The following is a 15,845-nucleotide window of genomic DNA, read 5'->3' as shown; positions in this document are numbered from 1 at the left end:
TTGAGGATGAAGGGTTTTAAGAGGGGAAGTGACATAATTGTGATTTTCATTCCATGGTGTTGGTGGGGTGGTTGGATTAGAGAAGGATAAGACCAGAGGCAGGAAAGCCTGCTGCCTCCCATATGCTAAGTAATGACACCTGAGGCAGGGGGCGTGGGGATGGAGAGGGCAAGACAGCAGGGGTGGGGCAGGGGGTGTTGAGAAGGAGGTCAGCCAGGACTGGCTGCCTGACTGCTGTGGGCAGGGCCCCAGTTGGCCTTTCGTGGCCTTTATGCACATCAGAAAAATGTAGCCCTATGAGCAGTGCATGTCTAAGAAGTGGAGCTAGAGCCAGTGTTCTCAGTGTCCCTGGAAGAGGATGTGAGAGATGGGGGGGCGGGGGGTGGAGGTGCCAAGGACAACATCTGGGTGTTTTGCACTACATACAAGGACTTCTTTTCTTGGCTGTTAGAAATGCCGAGAAAGCATGATCATTTTCATTAGCCAGTTTCTGCTTCCTTGTAAAAATTAAGTTCTCTGTCTTCTCAGATGAAATAGTCAGCAAGGTGAAGTGTAACTTATCAGGTGCTCGGCCATTAGCTGAATGAGCTTTCCAGCAGACCTCCCTCATCACAAACCCCCATCCGTGCTCCAGCTCACCTCCAAGAAAGTTCTGACACCTCTTTTGGGAAAACATCCATGCACAGACTAAGAACTAGAACAAGCAGACATGAAGAAGAAGTCTTGTAGGTTGGAATTTGTCATTTGATCCAAAATAAAAGTGGGTGTTCAACAAATGTACACCCTATGTTCAGTTCAAAAAGCTGTCTCATGTCATCCTGCATCATCTTAACATGGTACATGCCTATCCTTTCTTCATAACCTCCTGGGGCTCATTCAATAAATATTTATCATGCACCAACTTTGTGCAAGGTCTATGTTAACTTCTATATGAGGAGACGATAAGCTCAGACCTTCCACATCTAAGCCAATTTCCTGGCAGTGGGAGGCAAATCTTCCAACGTGATGCTGTGGCCAGCCTTGCTTCCAACCCTGGAGCCGGAACCCCTGGCTCTGACTTCTGGCTCCTTCACTTTTACAAGTTATTTAAAGTCTTTGTATCTCAGTTTCCTACATATAAAATGGGGATAATGACGAGGCCTACTTCATAGGGTTGTTTTGAGGAATAACCTGAGTTAACACATGCAACAGGAGTTAGCATGGTAACTCACACATAGGAAGTGCTCAAGCAGTGTTAGATTTTCCTATTATTTGTTTTGTGTGCTACATCCTTTCAAGATTAATAATCATACCCTCAGATGGTGAAAAGATGCCAATGACGCAAAAAAATTCCATGATATATTATAATTTGAGTTTAAAAGAAAGTTTCAAACAGTATAATTCTCCAAGAATCATAAGAAAATACAGATGCAGAATGGCAGAGGTTCCTTCTGAGTTATATTCATCTTCTCCTTTACGATTAATCTATTTTCTAAATTTTTTTACATGGGCATGTAAACAGGAAAAAAAGTTATTTAATAATATTAATAATGAAAAAGACTATAACTGTATTCTATTCATCCGTCTTCTCTTGGCTAGAATCGAGGCTTCATGAAGGCAAAGGCAGTGGCATCTCAGAATTTGACAAACCTCCTTTCGTCAGTGACTGGTTCCATTTCAGGCTGGCCCAAAGTCAAAGTAAGAGCTGGGCCAAGCTTTTTTCCATTCCAATCTCCTCTTTCATTCCCTCCTGTCTCCCTTTTTAGGTGCCCATGTAGGGGGCTGATTCCTTCCTTCATTCAACTAATAGGTATTGAGGGTCCACAGGGATCCAACACTGTGCAAGGGGCTGAATGCAAAGAGAACTTTGTCCCCGGTGTCCTTTGGCCTCATGCTGCCCATCAACTGTGATGGCCCATCGCCTGAAGTGCATGCCACTCCCCAGTCTTAGCTCTGCCCACGCCTGCAGAGCACACACCTGTCTCTGCTCCATTTTCTACAGATGACATAATCCTTGTGCATCTGTTCTGATGTGTCCCTGTGCATCAGTCGAGTCCTGGCAGAAAACAGCATTGCCTTCAAAAGGGCTTAACTCATGATGATTGAATAAAAGGACAATTCGAAGAGATGTGGGCAGAGTTCAGTGATCCAGTCAGGCACGTTGATGCCCCCAAGGACTAGGAATAGGAGGAAGCCAGGACTACCACTCGACTAGAAGGGGAAATATTAACTATTATTGGAGCTTATTGAAGATACTGTGATTATCAGCAATCACAGAGTAACACAGGCATTGCTAGTCCTGGCATCAAAGCCGGGAGAGAATGAGGAATAAATACCCTGACCTCTTTCTTCCTCCTCCTCCTCTCTCATCTCCTGTCGGTGCCCATTTGGCTGAAATCATGAGCCAAAGAACGAGGATGCTCAAGTGATGCAGTTCACCTGGCAGTGTGTTACTCTCCGTAATGAGGGTTTTATGGTGGATCAAAGTTAAAATGTACACATCCTTAAGAGCCTTCTAAAAGAATGGCGTCCATTTCACGCCCGGGTAGACCAGTGGGGGAGATATTTTAGCTCAGACCTCTTCAAATTAGGCCTTCTGAGTAATGAATCCTCCAGTTTCTACTGTAGGTACTTGGAAAATGCTCAACAAGAGGCTAAATGAATGCATTGAATCTTCGTAGTTTTTTCTTCTTCTTTTACATTTTATTCTGGATAGATTTGAAGCAAATCTGGAGGGAGAGGGGTGCTTGGTTGATCTGAGTACCTAGACTTTCTCTACAATGTCTTTACTTTTTATGTTCATAGTAGGCCTCAAAGACAAAGACGAGAAGTACATGAAGATGCCCACAAGCAAGTCAGGTATGGCCATAAGCACATGCACACTGTTCTGCAGATGTTTCTTCCCTGAACCTCAACTGTAGTGATTTTCAGCAGGGCCCCTCACCGACCCCTCACCAAGGATCAGAAAGTGGAGGGTGGGGGACCAGAGGAAGGGGAGCCTGAAAGGAGACGGCAGTCGGGGGTTGGGGGGTGGCTCCTGGATCGAGCTGGTGAGAGAGGGTGTCCGCGGCAATGGGAGCTGGTGTTCCTCCTCTTGACAAGCCCGGCTTCCTCCCTTATATCTGTAAGCAGCTCAGTGGTTCCAATTCTTTCCCTGGGCCACCTCCTTTGCTGCCAGCACGGTAATTCCTCACTTTAGAAGGACACTTCCTGGTGGGTTCAGAAATGGCAATGGCTCCTCCCATTTATATAGCACTTTCTAGTTTGAGAAGTACTTCCAGGTTGGGTGCGGTGGCTCACGCCTGTAATACCAGCACTTTGGGAGGCCTAGGTAGGAGTTGCTTGCAGGCCAGGGGTTTGAGGCCAGCCTGGGCAACATAGTGGGACCCCCATCTCTACAGAAAATTTAAAAATTAACTGGACTCCGTTGCATGTACCTGTAGTCCCAGCTACTTGGGAGGTTGAGATGGGAGGATCACTTGAATCCAGGATCACTCGAGCCCTGGAGTTTGAGGCTGAAGTGAGCTCATGATAGGTCACTGAATCCAGCTTGGATGACAGAGCAAGACCCTGTCTCTAAAAATAAATAAATAAATAAAAAATATAAAATAAAGAGGGGATAACTAAGAATATATGTCTGTATATACTTGTATACAAGAAACTCTGGTCAGATAGACAAGAAACCAGTAAGAGCAACATGTGGCCAGGTGTGGTGGCTCACATCTTTAATTCCAGCACTTTGGGAGGCTGAGGTGGGTGGATCACTTGAGGCCAGGAGTTTGAGACTAACCTGGCCAACATGGCAAATCCCCTGTCTCTACTAAAAATATAAAACTTAGCCAGGCGTGGTGGCAGGCGCCTGTAATCCCAACTACTTGGGAGGCTGAGGCATGAGAATCACTTGAACCTGGGAGGTGGAGGTTGCAGTGAGCCGAGATCACACCACTGCACTCCAGCCTGGGTGACACAGTGAGACTCTGTCTCAAAAAAAAAAAAAAAAACAAAAAAAAACCGAAACACCTGTGGATGAGGGCTAGGAGCGGGTGGAGGCAGAAGTGGGAGGCTGAGTCTTCACTACATTTCTTCTTTTAAAAAATTGTCAACTGCTAAAAGTATGTTACCAATCGAGAAAAAGAGAAAATAAATACAAATGACCCCAGGTGTGGTTCAGAAACAGTAGCAGGAGTAGCCACCTTCCATGCAAACAGGATGGTCAGCATTTCCCTCGAGGGCAAGGTCCCGCTCCCTCCACAGTGGGCCAACAGAGATCAGGGGACCAGGCTCAGACCATACTCACTGGCTCTCCCCTCCAGCTCAAAACCCCTCAAAAGGCTGAGGCACTTTAAGGGAATTTGGGCTATTAATAACAAGACTAGAACCAGCTATTTTTCAGTCTTGGTTACACATTAAAATCATCTGGGAAGCTTTAAAAATACCAGGCCCTATTCCCAGACAGTCCAAATCAGCATCTCTGAGGTGGGGCCTGGGCATCGGTATTTTTTTTTTTTTTTGAGACGGGGTCTCACTCTGTTGCCCAGGCTGGAGTGCAGTGGTGCAATCTCGGCTCACTGCAAGCTCTGCCTCCTAGATTCACACCATTCTCCTGCCTCAGCCTCCCGAGTAGCTGGGACCACAGGCGCCTGCCACCACGCCCAGCTAATTTTTTGTATTTTTTGTAGAGATGGGGTTTCACCGTGTTAACCAGGATGGTCTCGATCTCCTGACCTCGTGATCCACCTGCCTCGGACTCCCAAAGTTCTGGGATTACAGGCGTGAGCCACCGCACCTGGCCCAGGCATCAGTATTTTTAAAGCTCCACAGTCATGGTCAAAGCCAGTGTCTTGGACCTTCTGGGTTAGTTCATTTATCCAGAAAGATGGGGAAAGAAAGAGGGGATGTCCAATAGCTTAAAAGAAGAAATAGCACACCCCATCACACCTATCAAGATCAAGTCAGAATGCAAGTTACTGTTTATTTGTCTTGGTTGGAATATATGATCAGCCTGGTTTCTTCCCCCTTGGCAGCCCAATTCTGAGACGAAGCCCTGACATCACCAAATCGCCTCTGACAAAGTCAGAACAGCTTCTGAGGATAGATGACCATGATTTCAGCATGAGGCCTGGCTTTGGAGGTATGGGATGTGTGCTCTCAGGGTGTCCTCTTTCTTCTGGTCCTCTGTCTGTGGGCAGGAAATTAGCCAAGGGACAGCACAGCTTTGCTCTCCGCTGACCCGGTCTGCCTCAGTTGGGCTTGGTGGACAAGACATCGAGCCCACAGTACATTTTGAGCATCTGTCTTGCCCCGCCCTGGGTTCTGCTGAACACAGTCTCAGGAAGCATCTGCTGCTGGGTGGCTGCTGCCCCTCTAGGATGGCTCACGATGAGGGAGGCCAACAGCTGGCTGTAGGAAGGGCAGGGGAACACAGGGCAGCTGCAGCCCAATGCGGCCTCCTAAAAATACTTGGAAATAACAACCTTGGACTAAATTTGTTGTCATCTGGGAGCTGGCAGACAGAGTTCAGGGTATGTATCTTACGGCGGAATGTGGTCTGCTCATTTTAATTAAATGAAAATAGCTTGAGAGAATAATGATTTAGTGCAGAAGAATAGCAAAGCCCTATGAAGCTTAGCCTGCAGCTACTGGGTTTCAGCCTTCTTAATGTCAATAATTTTTCACCCTTATGGGTTTATTTTCCTGGAAAAAAAATACTCATTTTAAAAATCATTCTCGGCTGGGCATGGTGGCTCATACCTGAAATCCTAACATTTTGGGATTTCATCTGCCATGGCTGAGGTGGGCAGATTGCCTGAGCTCAGGAGTTCGAGACCAGCCTGGGTAACATGGTAAAACTCTGTCTCTACTAAAAATACAAAAATTAGCCAGCTGTGGTGGTGTGCACCTGTAGTCCCAGCTATTCAGGAGGCTGAGGCAGGAGAATCGCTTGACCCCAGGAGGCGGAGGTTGCAGTGAACTGAGATCACACCACTGTACTCCAGCCTGGGCAACAGAGTGAGACTCTGTCTCCAGAAAAAAAAAAAAAAAGGGAAAAAGAAATAATTATCTTGCCATTTATTTTTCTTCCAGTCACTTTTACCCAAAGAATAAATAGGCTGTAGAAGAGAGTCTCTATGCAGTCCCCAATCCACCATTGTTGAATCCAAACCCACCTTTTTACTCCAAATGATTCAGTGTGCTCCATGCTTGCCCTTCATCCTCAGAGCATCAGAGCAGGGAAGAAAGGGGGCAGGAATTGATTCCCTTCATTATACTTCCTTACTCTTTATCAATATTTAGTCCGTATGGCCCAGAAATAACAAAAAATCTTATGTTTTAAGGCCATCCTTAAAACAGGCATCCTGTCTTCCCTGGAAGCTACTCCATCATGTTGCAAAGATGCAGATCTGTGGGTTTGGCAAATGACCTGAATATGACTTTGGTTCTGAGTGCCTATTACCAAACAATGCCTTTCTCATGTCCAGACAAGAGACAGTGGCTTCCAGGATGAAAGAGGGTGCAACACCAGAAGGCAAATATAGAGAATAATGTGGGTGACCTCATGCTAAGACGTCAGTTACTCTTAGATCAGACCCAGCTTTTGACCTAGGTCTTCATCATACCTTCAGATGAGCATATATAACCAAGAAAGGATGTTTTCAAACTTTTGTTGGAATATTTCAGAAAGCCAGCCTATGATTCCATGCTTTTATCTCTGGTTTGACTTCAGGTTGCCATGACCAAACCTCCAAATCTGATATGACATTGAGGTTCCAGGGGAAATGCTCCTTTTGCCTATTTCCTCCATAGTAAAATTTCAAGTAAAAACAGTGAATGCTCTTGCCATGCTCTGTCCCCAGGCCCTGCCATTCCTGTTGGTGTGGATGTGCAGGTGGAGAGTTTGGATAGCATCTCAGAGGTTGACATGGTAAGTGCTTCTCTGACCAGGGCCGTGGCAGGGGGATTCACAAAGCCGGTCCAGGGCCAGGAGCTCCACGCACCTGAATTCACTTAGTCTCACAACTGCCCTGGGCGGTGGGAATCCCCACACTACTTTTTCAGATGGCTCAGGAAGATTTGCCCAAAGCCACCCAATTGGTATGAAACAGAGCCAGATAACAAGCTTAACCTTTCTCACTCCAGTGGCCAGGCTCTTGCCACTGGGATGCATTTTCTGGACAAAAGCTCTCAAATGTAAGCAGCAGGGCCCAAGTTTGCAGCTGCCAAGTAGTCAAACACATCTTATTCCTGTGGATTCTGTACCTGGCTGTGGAAATGCAAAAGAAGCAAAAGAGTGTCCTTTCCCCCCGCCCGCCCCCTTTTTGGTCGGTTCAGATAAAAAGTGCAACATTCTCCAACTCCTTGACTTACAGGATGTTTTAGGGACCTACCTTAGTTTGGGTCCACCAAAAAGCAGACCTGAGACAAGCAGTCACAAGCATAAGTATAAGCACTTTATTTGGGAAGTGATCCTGGGAAACACCAGAACAGAGTGGGGAAGGGAGAGAGGAAGAGAAGGAAGCAAAGAGGGCTGTGCTATCAAACCAGTTACTGTGGAACTGGTATGGAACTCAGTTATAGAACCACAGAACTCAGTGCCACTGGAGTACTCTGGGAGTCACTGAAGAACACACTTCAGGGTTATTCTGACTCAGGGGTGCAGGCTCTGGGGTATGTATCCACCGCCTTCTCTCTGATTGAGTGCTGCTTGCAGATATGAACTTTCTGGCACCTGTGGCTTGAGTCACACATGGTGGCAGTAGCAGCCTCTCAAGTGTAGAGTGAATGCCAGGGGCTTGAAGCAGGGCCAGGCACACTTACACTGTCTGCTCCAGGCTTCTCTCTGAGTTCCACGCTGTGCCCCGCCCCCCGCCCCCTGCAGCGTTCTCTTCCTCCTACTGCAGCAAACTCTGGAGACTAGAAGCAAAACCTCTCTTGGTTCGGTTTCATTCCCCAGCCAAGTGATGGCTCCACAGGGGCTACAGAATCCACATCTCAGTGGGTTTGTGTGTGTCTGGGGTTCCCTCTCTGCCCTTCTGCCCCCAGGACTTTACGATGACCCTCTACCTGAGGCACTACTGGAAGGACGAGAGGCTGTCTTTTCCAAGCACCAACAACCTCAGCATGACGTTTGATGGCCGGCTGGTCAAGAAGATCTGGGTCCCTGACATGTTTTTCGTGCACTCCAAACGCTCCTTCATCCACGACACCACCACAGACAACGTCATGTTGCGGGTCCAGCCTGATGGGAAAGTGCTCTATAGTCTCAGGTAGGAAGAAAGGCAGATCATTCATATTAACCAAGAAAAGCATTGGTTTCACAACAGCAATTTGGGTTTTTGGCTCTGAATGTCTACTTTCTAACTTTTCAGTAGTTGCCAGCTTCTCAACATCAAGGAAAACTAACTTCATACATGAGTAGAAATTTTAAAGAATTATTCAGTCTTGAAAATACCTTTGGGGCAATTTCTCAAACTGATACTATTCTATGTGTTATATTTCAATAACAAACAAGTTTATTTCTCTAGTAGGAGTCAGAGAAATAGATAATGTGTTCTCAAGGATTGTAAGAGGTAACTCTTACAATCTCTCTGATTCCCATTTTTGGGAACATTTTAGAACTTTGGTTAAAAAAAAGTTCTTCTGCTTCATCTGGCCACCACAGGCATGTTTTCTCTCCTTTCTCTCCGCAGTGTCCTACTTGAGAAACTATGGGGACCCCCGGCTACTTTATGACTTGACGTGCCATTCTGAACATCACTTTTTAAATATAATGAATAAAATCTTCTCACCAGTTCAGACACTTTAAAAATGTTTAATTGCTCATGAAGCGCTGGCCTGGGGAAGCTTTCCTTAAACACAGCTCCACAGTGTGGTTTTCAGGCTGCACAGGAACTTTAGAAACTCATGGTACTCAAGGCACATGGAGATGAGCAGCAGGCCTTCACAGAGAAGGGATGTGGTCACTTGCTGTGGTCTGCTCCTCTTGTGCTGTGTGGACGGTGCATTCCAGTTTCACAGACTTTGCTTTGGCTTCCGTGCTGATGAATGGTAAAGATGAATCCACACATCAGTGTATAAGTAGAGGGTTCATGGATGCTTGCACAGTAGACTTATAAACCTATGGAGTCAGAGATTGCAATGTTGAAGCTGACTTTCTGTCCCCATTCCCCAAAGGAATATTTATGATGATCCCTCCATACTCATTCTGGCCTGGAACCTAAGTAATTAGGTACCTAACACAGAGTGGGGTTATGGGGTTTTCATCTTTAAGGCTTAAAATGCTTCCTCCCGTAAGAAGTACTCAGGCGGGTCCAGGATGTGCAACCCCTTCCCCAAGCCATGTTGAGCTGGTTCTCTCTGAAGTCTTCATTTCTGAGGCAGATTTTTTCTTTTCTTTTCTTTTTTCTTCTCTTCTCTTCTTTCTTTCTTTCTTTCTTTCTTTCTTTCCTTCTTTTCTTTCTTTCTTCTTTTCTTTCCTTCTTTTCTTTTTTTATTTACAGAGTTTTGCTCTATTGCCCAGGCTGCAGTGCACTGGCGTGATCGTGGCTTACTGCAGCCTCAACCTCCCAGGCCCAAGCAGTAATCTGACCTCAGCCTCCCAAGTGGCTGGGACCAAAGGCATGTGTCACTATGCCCAGCTAATTTTTTAAAAAATTATTTTTGTAAAGACAGAATGTCCCTATGTTGCTCAGGCTAGTCTTGAACTCCTGGGCTCAAGCCATCCTCCCACCTTGGCATCCCAAAGTGCTGGGATTACAGGTGTGAGCCACCACACCTGGCCCACTGAGACCGGTTTTCAAGGCATCTTAAGGCTCAAAAACTACCAACACAACAACACAACTCAATGGCACCACCAAGGCTACAGAGTACTAGACCATAACATATGTGACCATTGGTATGCTAGTAAATGTTTAACAATTGGTTACCTGGGGGGAAAGTATGCATACCTATGTGTATATAAGTTTGTTATAAACATCACTGACATAAAGGATGTATAATGCTCTTTATTATAAATTCCATATATTTATAACTTGAGCATGATTTCCTAGTTCTTGGAAAAACCACTATAAGTTTTTATAATTCTATCATCAACAAATGAATGTAGATCTGATGAATGTTGGTTGATATTTTCTTTTCCATTAGTAAGATAAAAGTGAAACAATGAAAAACTATATAGAAACTTTACTCATTCATCAAAGACATAAGCAACTTCTTTGCTGAATTGGATGATAGCTTTCAAATACTGAAATATGTCCTCAATATTTTGTACTACTCACAATGTAATGATAATAGGCATAACACCCTTTTAGGCTTAATCTGCCTTAAGTCTAGACAATCAACAAAACAATAAATCAAGCCCTGATTTGTAGTGTTTGCTGATTTCTGTAGTATAAATACTCCCATCCTGGCTGATTTCAAGCTCCCACCTGATGTCACTAAATGCAGAATTAGGAAGAAATTCATGGCAGCACACCATTATGCAGTGTTTCCACCATATAGATGCAATAAGTGTAAATGGCTTCAAGAATATACATAATAAAATGTAGTGAAATAATTAGGAAGTGATGAGTATTTTTTACTTTTGTTTTTACAAGATAAGTCTGGTGATAGTGAATTATCTCAGGTTTTGTCTATCTGGAAAAGACTATCTCTCCTTTATATTCAAAATAATTTTGCTGGATATAATATTCTTGGATGACAGTTTTTTTCTTTGAGCACTTTGAAAATATTCTTCTACTTCCTCCTGGTCGGCATGGTTTCCATTGGGAAGTCTGTTGCCAGACAAATTGGAGCTTTTTTTTTTTTGGAGGTGGAGTCTTACTCTGCTGCCCAGGCTGGAGTGCAGTGGCGTGATCTTGGCTCACTGCAACCTCCACCTCCCGGGTTCAAGCAATTCTCCTGCCTCAGTCTGTCAAGTAGCTGGGACTACAGGCACATGCCACCATGCCTGGCTAATTTTTTTTGTATTTTAGTAGAAATGAGGTTTCACCGTGTTGCCCAGGCTGGTCTCAAACTCCTGAGTTCAGGCAATCTGCCTGCCTCAGCCTCCTAAAGTGCTAGGATTACAGACGTGAGCCACCATGCCTGGCCCAAATTGGAGCTTTTTAATGTGTTATTTGTCTTATTTATCTTGCTGCTTTTAGGATCCTCTCTTTGTTCTTGACCTTTCAGATGGATTACTATATGCCTGGAGATAGTCTTATTTGCATTGATTCTGTTTGGTGTCCTCAGACCTTCCTATACCTGTATATTTATCTCCTTCTTGAGTTTTGGAAAGTTTTCTGTTATTATTCCTTTGACTAAGCTTTCCACCCCTTGCTGTTGCTCAGCTCTGTCTTGAACACCAATAATTCTTAGATTTGGTCCTTTGAGGTAATTTTCCATATCTTATAAGCAGCCTTTGTTCCCTTTTATTCTTTCTTCATTTTTTCTCCTCTGACTATATTTTCAAATAGCCAGTCTTCTAGCTCACAGATTCTTTCCTCTGCTTGGGTCATCCTGCTGTTGAGAGCCTCTAAAGAGTTCTTCAGTTCAGCAAATGTATTTCTCAGTTCCAGGATTTCTGTTTGATTTTTGTTGTTGTTGTTATTTCAGTCTCTTTGTTAAATTTCTCTGATAAATTTCTGAATTGCTTTTTTGTATTATTTTGGATATCACTGCACTTCCTTAAAATTGCTATTTTGGATTCTTGGTCAGAGAGATTACAAATCATGGTCTTGTTAGGATCCCCTTTTGGGGAGGTCCTAATTCCCTGTTTGCTGTTGTTTCTTGTTGGTATACATCTATGTCTTTGCATTGAAGGATTAGTTTTTTATTCCAGTTTTCTCTGTCTAGTTTTGTTTTTTATTGACTATATTTGCTTAGTGAATCTGTCGCTAGGTTGCTGCCTCCTTTTCAGCTCCAGGTGGCACCTTAAACCCCGGTTCGCCTCGCTCCAGTAACCAGTCTGTCTCTGCACCGCCAGTCCCGAATCGGGGAGGTCCTGCAGGGATTATCCCGGCAGTGTGGGAAGGCTGGCTAGGGGTTCGTGCCCAGGGGACCTACAGAATATTCTTCCTACAGTGCTACTGAACAGCCACTCTGATTTGGCATCTCCTTTGGTCAAGTTACAGAGCATAGTTTCCAGGATGGGGATGGTTGTCCTGCCTCCCCTTTGTCTCTGCCTGTTCTCAGGGCTATTTCTCCCTTCAGGCAATCATGATGCTTCCTGTTGGTTAAGGTAAGGACAAATCTCCTGCCAGGGAACCTAAGAAGGTAGGGAATCTGATTGATCACCTCAATTTCACTTTTTCCAGTGTAGAAGTCATGAGTTGGGGGGAGATTTTCCATGCATTTGGTGGCAAATAGAATGGGAGAGAGGAGCATCGGGGATGTGTAAGTCCAGTTCTCCTACTGGCATCTCAGTTTTTCTACTTCTCTGTGGCCCAGGGAACTGTCTCATCCTCATCCATGAGCTCTGGGTTGTTGCTGTTGAAAATCTTGGCGTGATATGTTTGTTTTTGGTTTTCTGTGGTGTGGAGTGAAGCAGCTTGCCTTTATGCCACGATTTTGGAACTGGAAGCTATTATTTATGTTTTTTAATGTGACATTTAATTTTAATGCTTAATAGTGACTGTGTTTAACAACTGGCTCACAAGCTTCCTGAAAATCTAGCAATCAGCTCCCGAAAGCCTGTAGAAGTCCAGTCCAGTGCACCACTGGAAGTGAGTGCAGGAAGGGAGTAGAAAATCTTTTGTATGTTCAGAATAAAAATCCTCAGTAAGCCTCAACCACCAGGAAAACACCCCCTTTCCCTCCCTGTGCCTAAAAGCAGATGAGTTGATTTCTCATTGCAAATAAAGTGATGAGTTTGTTTGATTTAAATGAAAAAAAAAAAGAGATCTAAGTTTCTGAAGACCACCGCTTTGAATTTATTTTAAGGAAAACATGTCAACTCTGTCAGCCACTGGCCAGCTCCTAAAATACATCCAATTTACCATCTCCTCACTTCATTCATCCATTGATTACTTCAACAGATTCTTATTAACAGCATCCTGGGTGCCACGGTGGCCTGTGGAGTTGTACGAATGAAAGCCATGCCAGATTCTAGATCAAGCTCTGGGGACATAAAGACAGGAATAGAGGTCACTGTCCTTCCTAGGACTGCAGGCTAGTGGAGGAGACAGGCACAGAACCCAATGCTTAGGACACAAATGAGGAATGCAGCAGTGCAGTGGGTGGAGGAGCAGGGAGCCACAGATAACAGGATGATGAGAACAGTTTCCTAGGCACCAGCATACAATAAAAACTGAAATCCACAAGTGAGATACTCTATTATGCTTGGTAGATTTTACTAAGGTAATATTGAAAAACCAATTCCATGACTTTTGAATCCCTAGTCAACTTCAAGATATAAAAGAGTCAATGAGGCCGGGCGTGGTGGCTCAGGCCTATAATCCCAGCCCTTTGGAAGGCTGAAGCAGGTGGATCATCTGAAGTTGGGAGTTCAAGACCAGCCTGGCCAATATGGCAAAATGCCATCTCTACTAAAAATACAAAAATTAGCTGGGCATGGTGGCACATGTCTGTAGTCCCAGCTACTCAGGAGGCTGAGGCAGGAGAATCGTTTGAACCAGGGAAGTGGAGGTTGCAGAGTTGAGATCGCACTACTGCACTCCAGCCTGGGCGACAGAGCGAGACTGTCTCAAAAAAAAAAAAAAAAAAAAAAAAAAAAAAAAGAAGAAGAAGAGGAAGAAGAGGAATCAATGACAGCGGGAGAAAGGAAAGATTTGTGAAATTTTCTCGGGAAAGCATTGTGGGCATTCCGTGAGTGGGCCTTCACTGGGGCCTCTCAAAAAGCTTGGTGTGTGTGTGCCTGCAGTTTGGGACACTGTGCAGTTAGGTGGGAGAGAAGAGCTGTCTGACCACCCTGGGGGCAGAGCCAGAAGTTTTTGCCATAGTGGGATCAGACTGTACTTATCTGTGAGTGTATGTGGAGAGGACGGTGGGTGAACCAAGAGCTGGAGAATGGAAACCTGCAGTGTGGAGGCGCCCAGTCGTGGGAGTGAGGAAGCCAGGAAAGAAAGTATCAGCTTCCACCAGGTAACAGGCCCAGAAAGCAGGAAGCCGCCCAGCCACAGAACTGCCCTGCGCCCACCTCCCTGTCTCCTTGCGCTTCCACCTGTGTGGGAAGAGATCGGAGATAGGCAGAAACTGACCACTCAAATGCCAACTTTCTTTTTCTTTTTTTTTTTTTCGATGGAGTCTCACTGTGTTGCCCAGGCTGGAGTGCAGTGATGCGATCTCGGCTCACTGCAACCTCCGCCTCCCAGGTTCAAGCACTTCTCCTGCCTCAGCCTCCTGAGTAGCTGGGACTACAGGTGCATGCCACTACGCCCGTCAAATGCCAACTTTTATCTTAGCTGAGGAGGGACAGCAGAAGTGTTCATTTGAATGAACTTTGAAGCTGATGAATACCTCAGACCAAAACTCTTAATTTCTGAATTAAGGTGTGGTTTGTGACTTAAGAGGGTTTTGACTATTACATAAGAGTGAGCAGAAGAGCCATGGGACCTGCCAAGTTTCCATCCAGGGCAGGGAAGAGCCCCTCCAATGAATCAATTTAAAGAGACTTGTGGAAACAAGAATAAACATGAGCTTTGATTACATCACAAATGGTTGCTTTATGTGTAAGTTATATGGAGAGAAGCATCAACTCAGGGTGGGAAGACCCATTCTGGTGATGTCTGTAATTCTGAAAACAGCTGTTCCTGTACCAACTAACAGAATGAGGAGGAGTATTCAGTCCCCTTGTTCGTAGCAAAACATTTCCTTCATTGGGCATTCTATGTCTCTAAAGTTAGCTCGAAGTGTCCCTGAAGTTAGTTCTTAGCTTATTTCATGTTGATGATGCCATTGGGCATCGTTATGCGATGATGTACCCATAGAAATGGAAACCCACCCATTAGACATCCAGGTCAGCTGCCAGCCTGACCCCCACCTCGACCTCTGCACTCTAACATTCCCTGTTTATCAGGATTTCCAGGAGACATAAGACCACCCAGCTGCTGGCAATCAAAAATGCCTCATAGATAGAATACAACCATTCCACCCTCAAAGCAGTGGGAAAAAATGAGGCAAATATTTGAAAAATTCCATTTCAAGAATGTTCTTTTCCTTGAAATTTCCATTTAAATTAAAAGTGATTTTTCTTTTTTTTTTCTACCATGAATTATTCATATAATTTCCACAACTTTTGCGTAGCAAATATTGCATGGTCGAAGGAAAAGGAGTCCATTCAGCACCAGTGAACAAATGTTAATCGTGTCCTGCTGTGAAATTCCCCACTGGATAGGAGGCTTTTCACTATGAAGAATGATCTGTATGTGTTTGGCTTTTGATGCGGAAGCCTCTTTCCCAGTGTAAATTCTGAAATAAAATCACTCAATGCCAGCAAGTGCTTGCCTAGTAACACAATAAGACCTTTCAGTGTTTTTCCGTTACTTTGATCTCCAAGGAATTATCCACTAACAACACATATGTCCACTAGTAGATACTATTATCAATATAAAAATATCAACATCGTTAAAGAAAAAGTGCCAAGCTTGGCAACTGGGGTAAGTGTACACTGTATTGTATATGATGTTGAATATCAATAAAATCAATAAAAGAACAAAAGAACTGGAATTTATCTGAAACAGGAGAACAATATATGGTCCTAGAGCTTCTTTTAAGAAACCATATCATGTAAATTTTTATTTCACATTATTATATTCATTGAGACCATTGCTTCTTTAAAATGCTTGAATGTGATAAGAGTTAGTAGAGACATTCCATTTGCCTCACACTGACCCTTGGGTTAAACATAAATGCCTAAGAGTACTCCAGTG

The 15,845-nt window shown here is 44.4% G+C and overlaps 1 protein-coding gene across 1 annotated transcript in view; it reads left to right on the top strand.

Annotated features, from left to right (window-relative positions):
* The window catches only part of GABRR1 (gamma-aminobutyric acid type A receptor subunit rho1), a 40,379-nt gene that overhangs the window by 12,105 nt on the left and 12,429 nt on the right, over nucleotides 1-15,845 (top strand). The window contains exons 2-5 of the mRNA XM_003822870.5: nucleotides 2,785-2,838; nucleotides 5,004-5,110; nucleotides 6,834-6,901; nucleotides 8,020-8,243. Of these exons, the coding sequence (XP_003822918.1) occupies nucleotides 2,785-2,838; nucleotides 5,004-5,110; nucleotides 6,834-6,901; nucleotides 8,020-8,243 (453 nt within the window). The remainder of the gene's footprint in view (nucleotides 1-2,784; nucleotides 2,839-5,003; nucleotides 5,111-6,833; nucleotides 6,902-8,019; nucleotides 8,244-15,845) is intronic.

Source organism: Pan paniscus, chromosome 5, assembly GCF_029289425.2.
Source record: "Pan paniscus chromosome 5, NHGRI_mPanPan1-v2.0_pri, whole genome shotgun sequence".
NCBI classification, from domain to species: Eukaryota; Metazoa; Chordata; class Mammalia; order Primates; family Hominidae; genus Pan; species Pan paniscus.
This window is presented reverse-complemented; position numbering and strand designations above follow the sequence as displayed.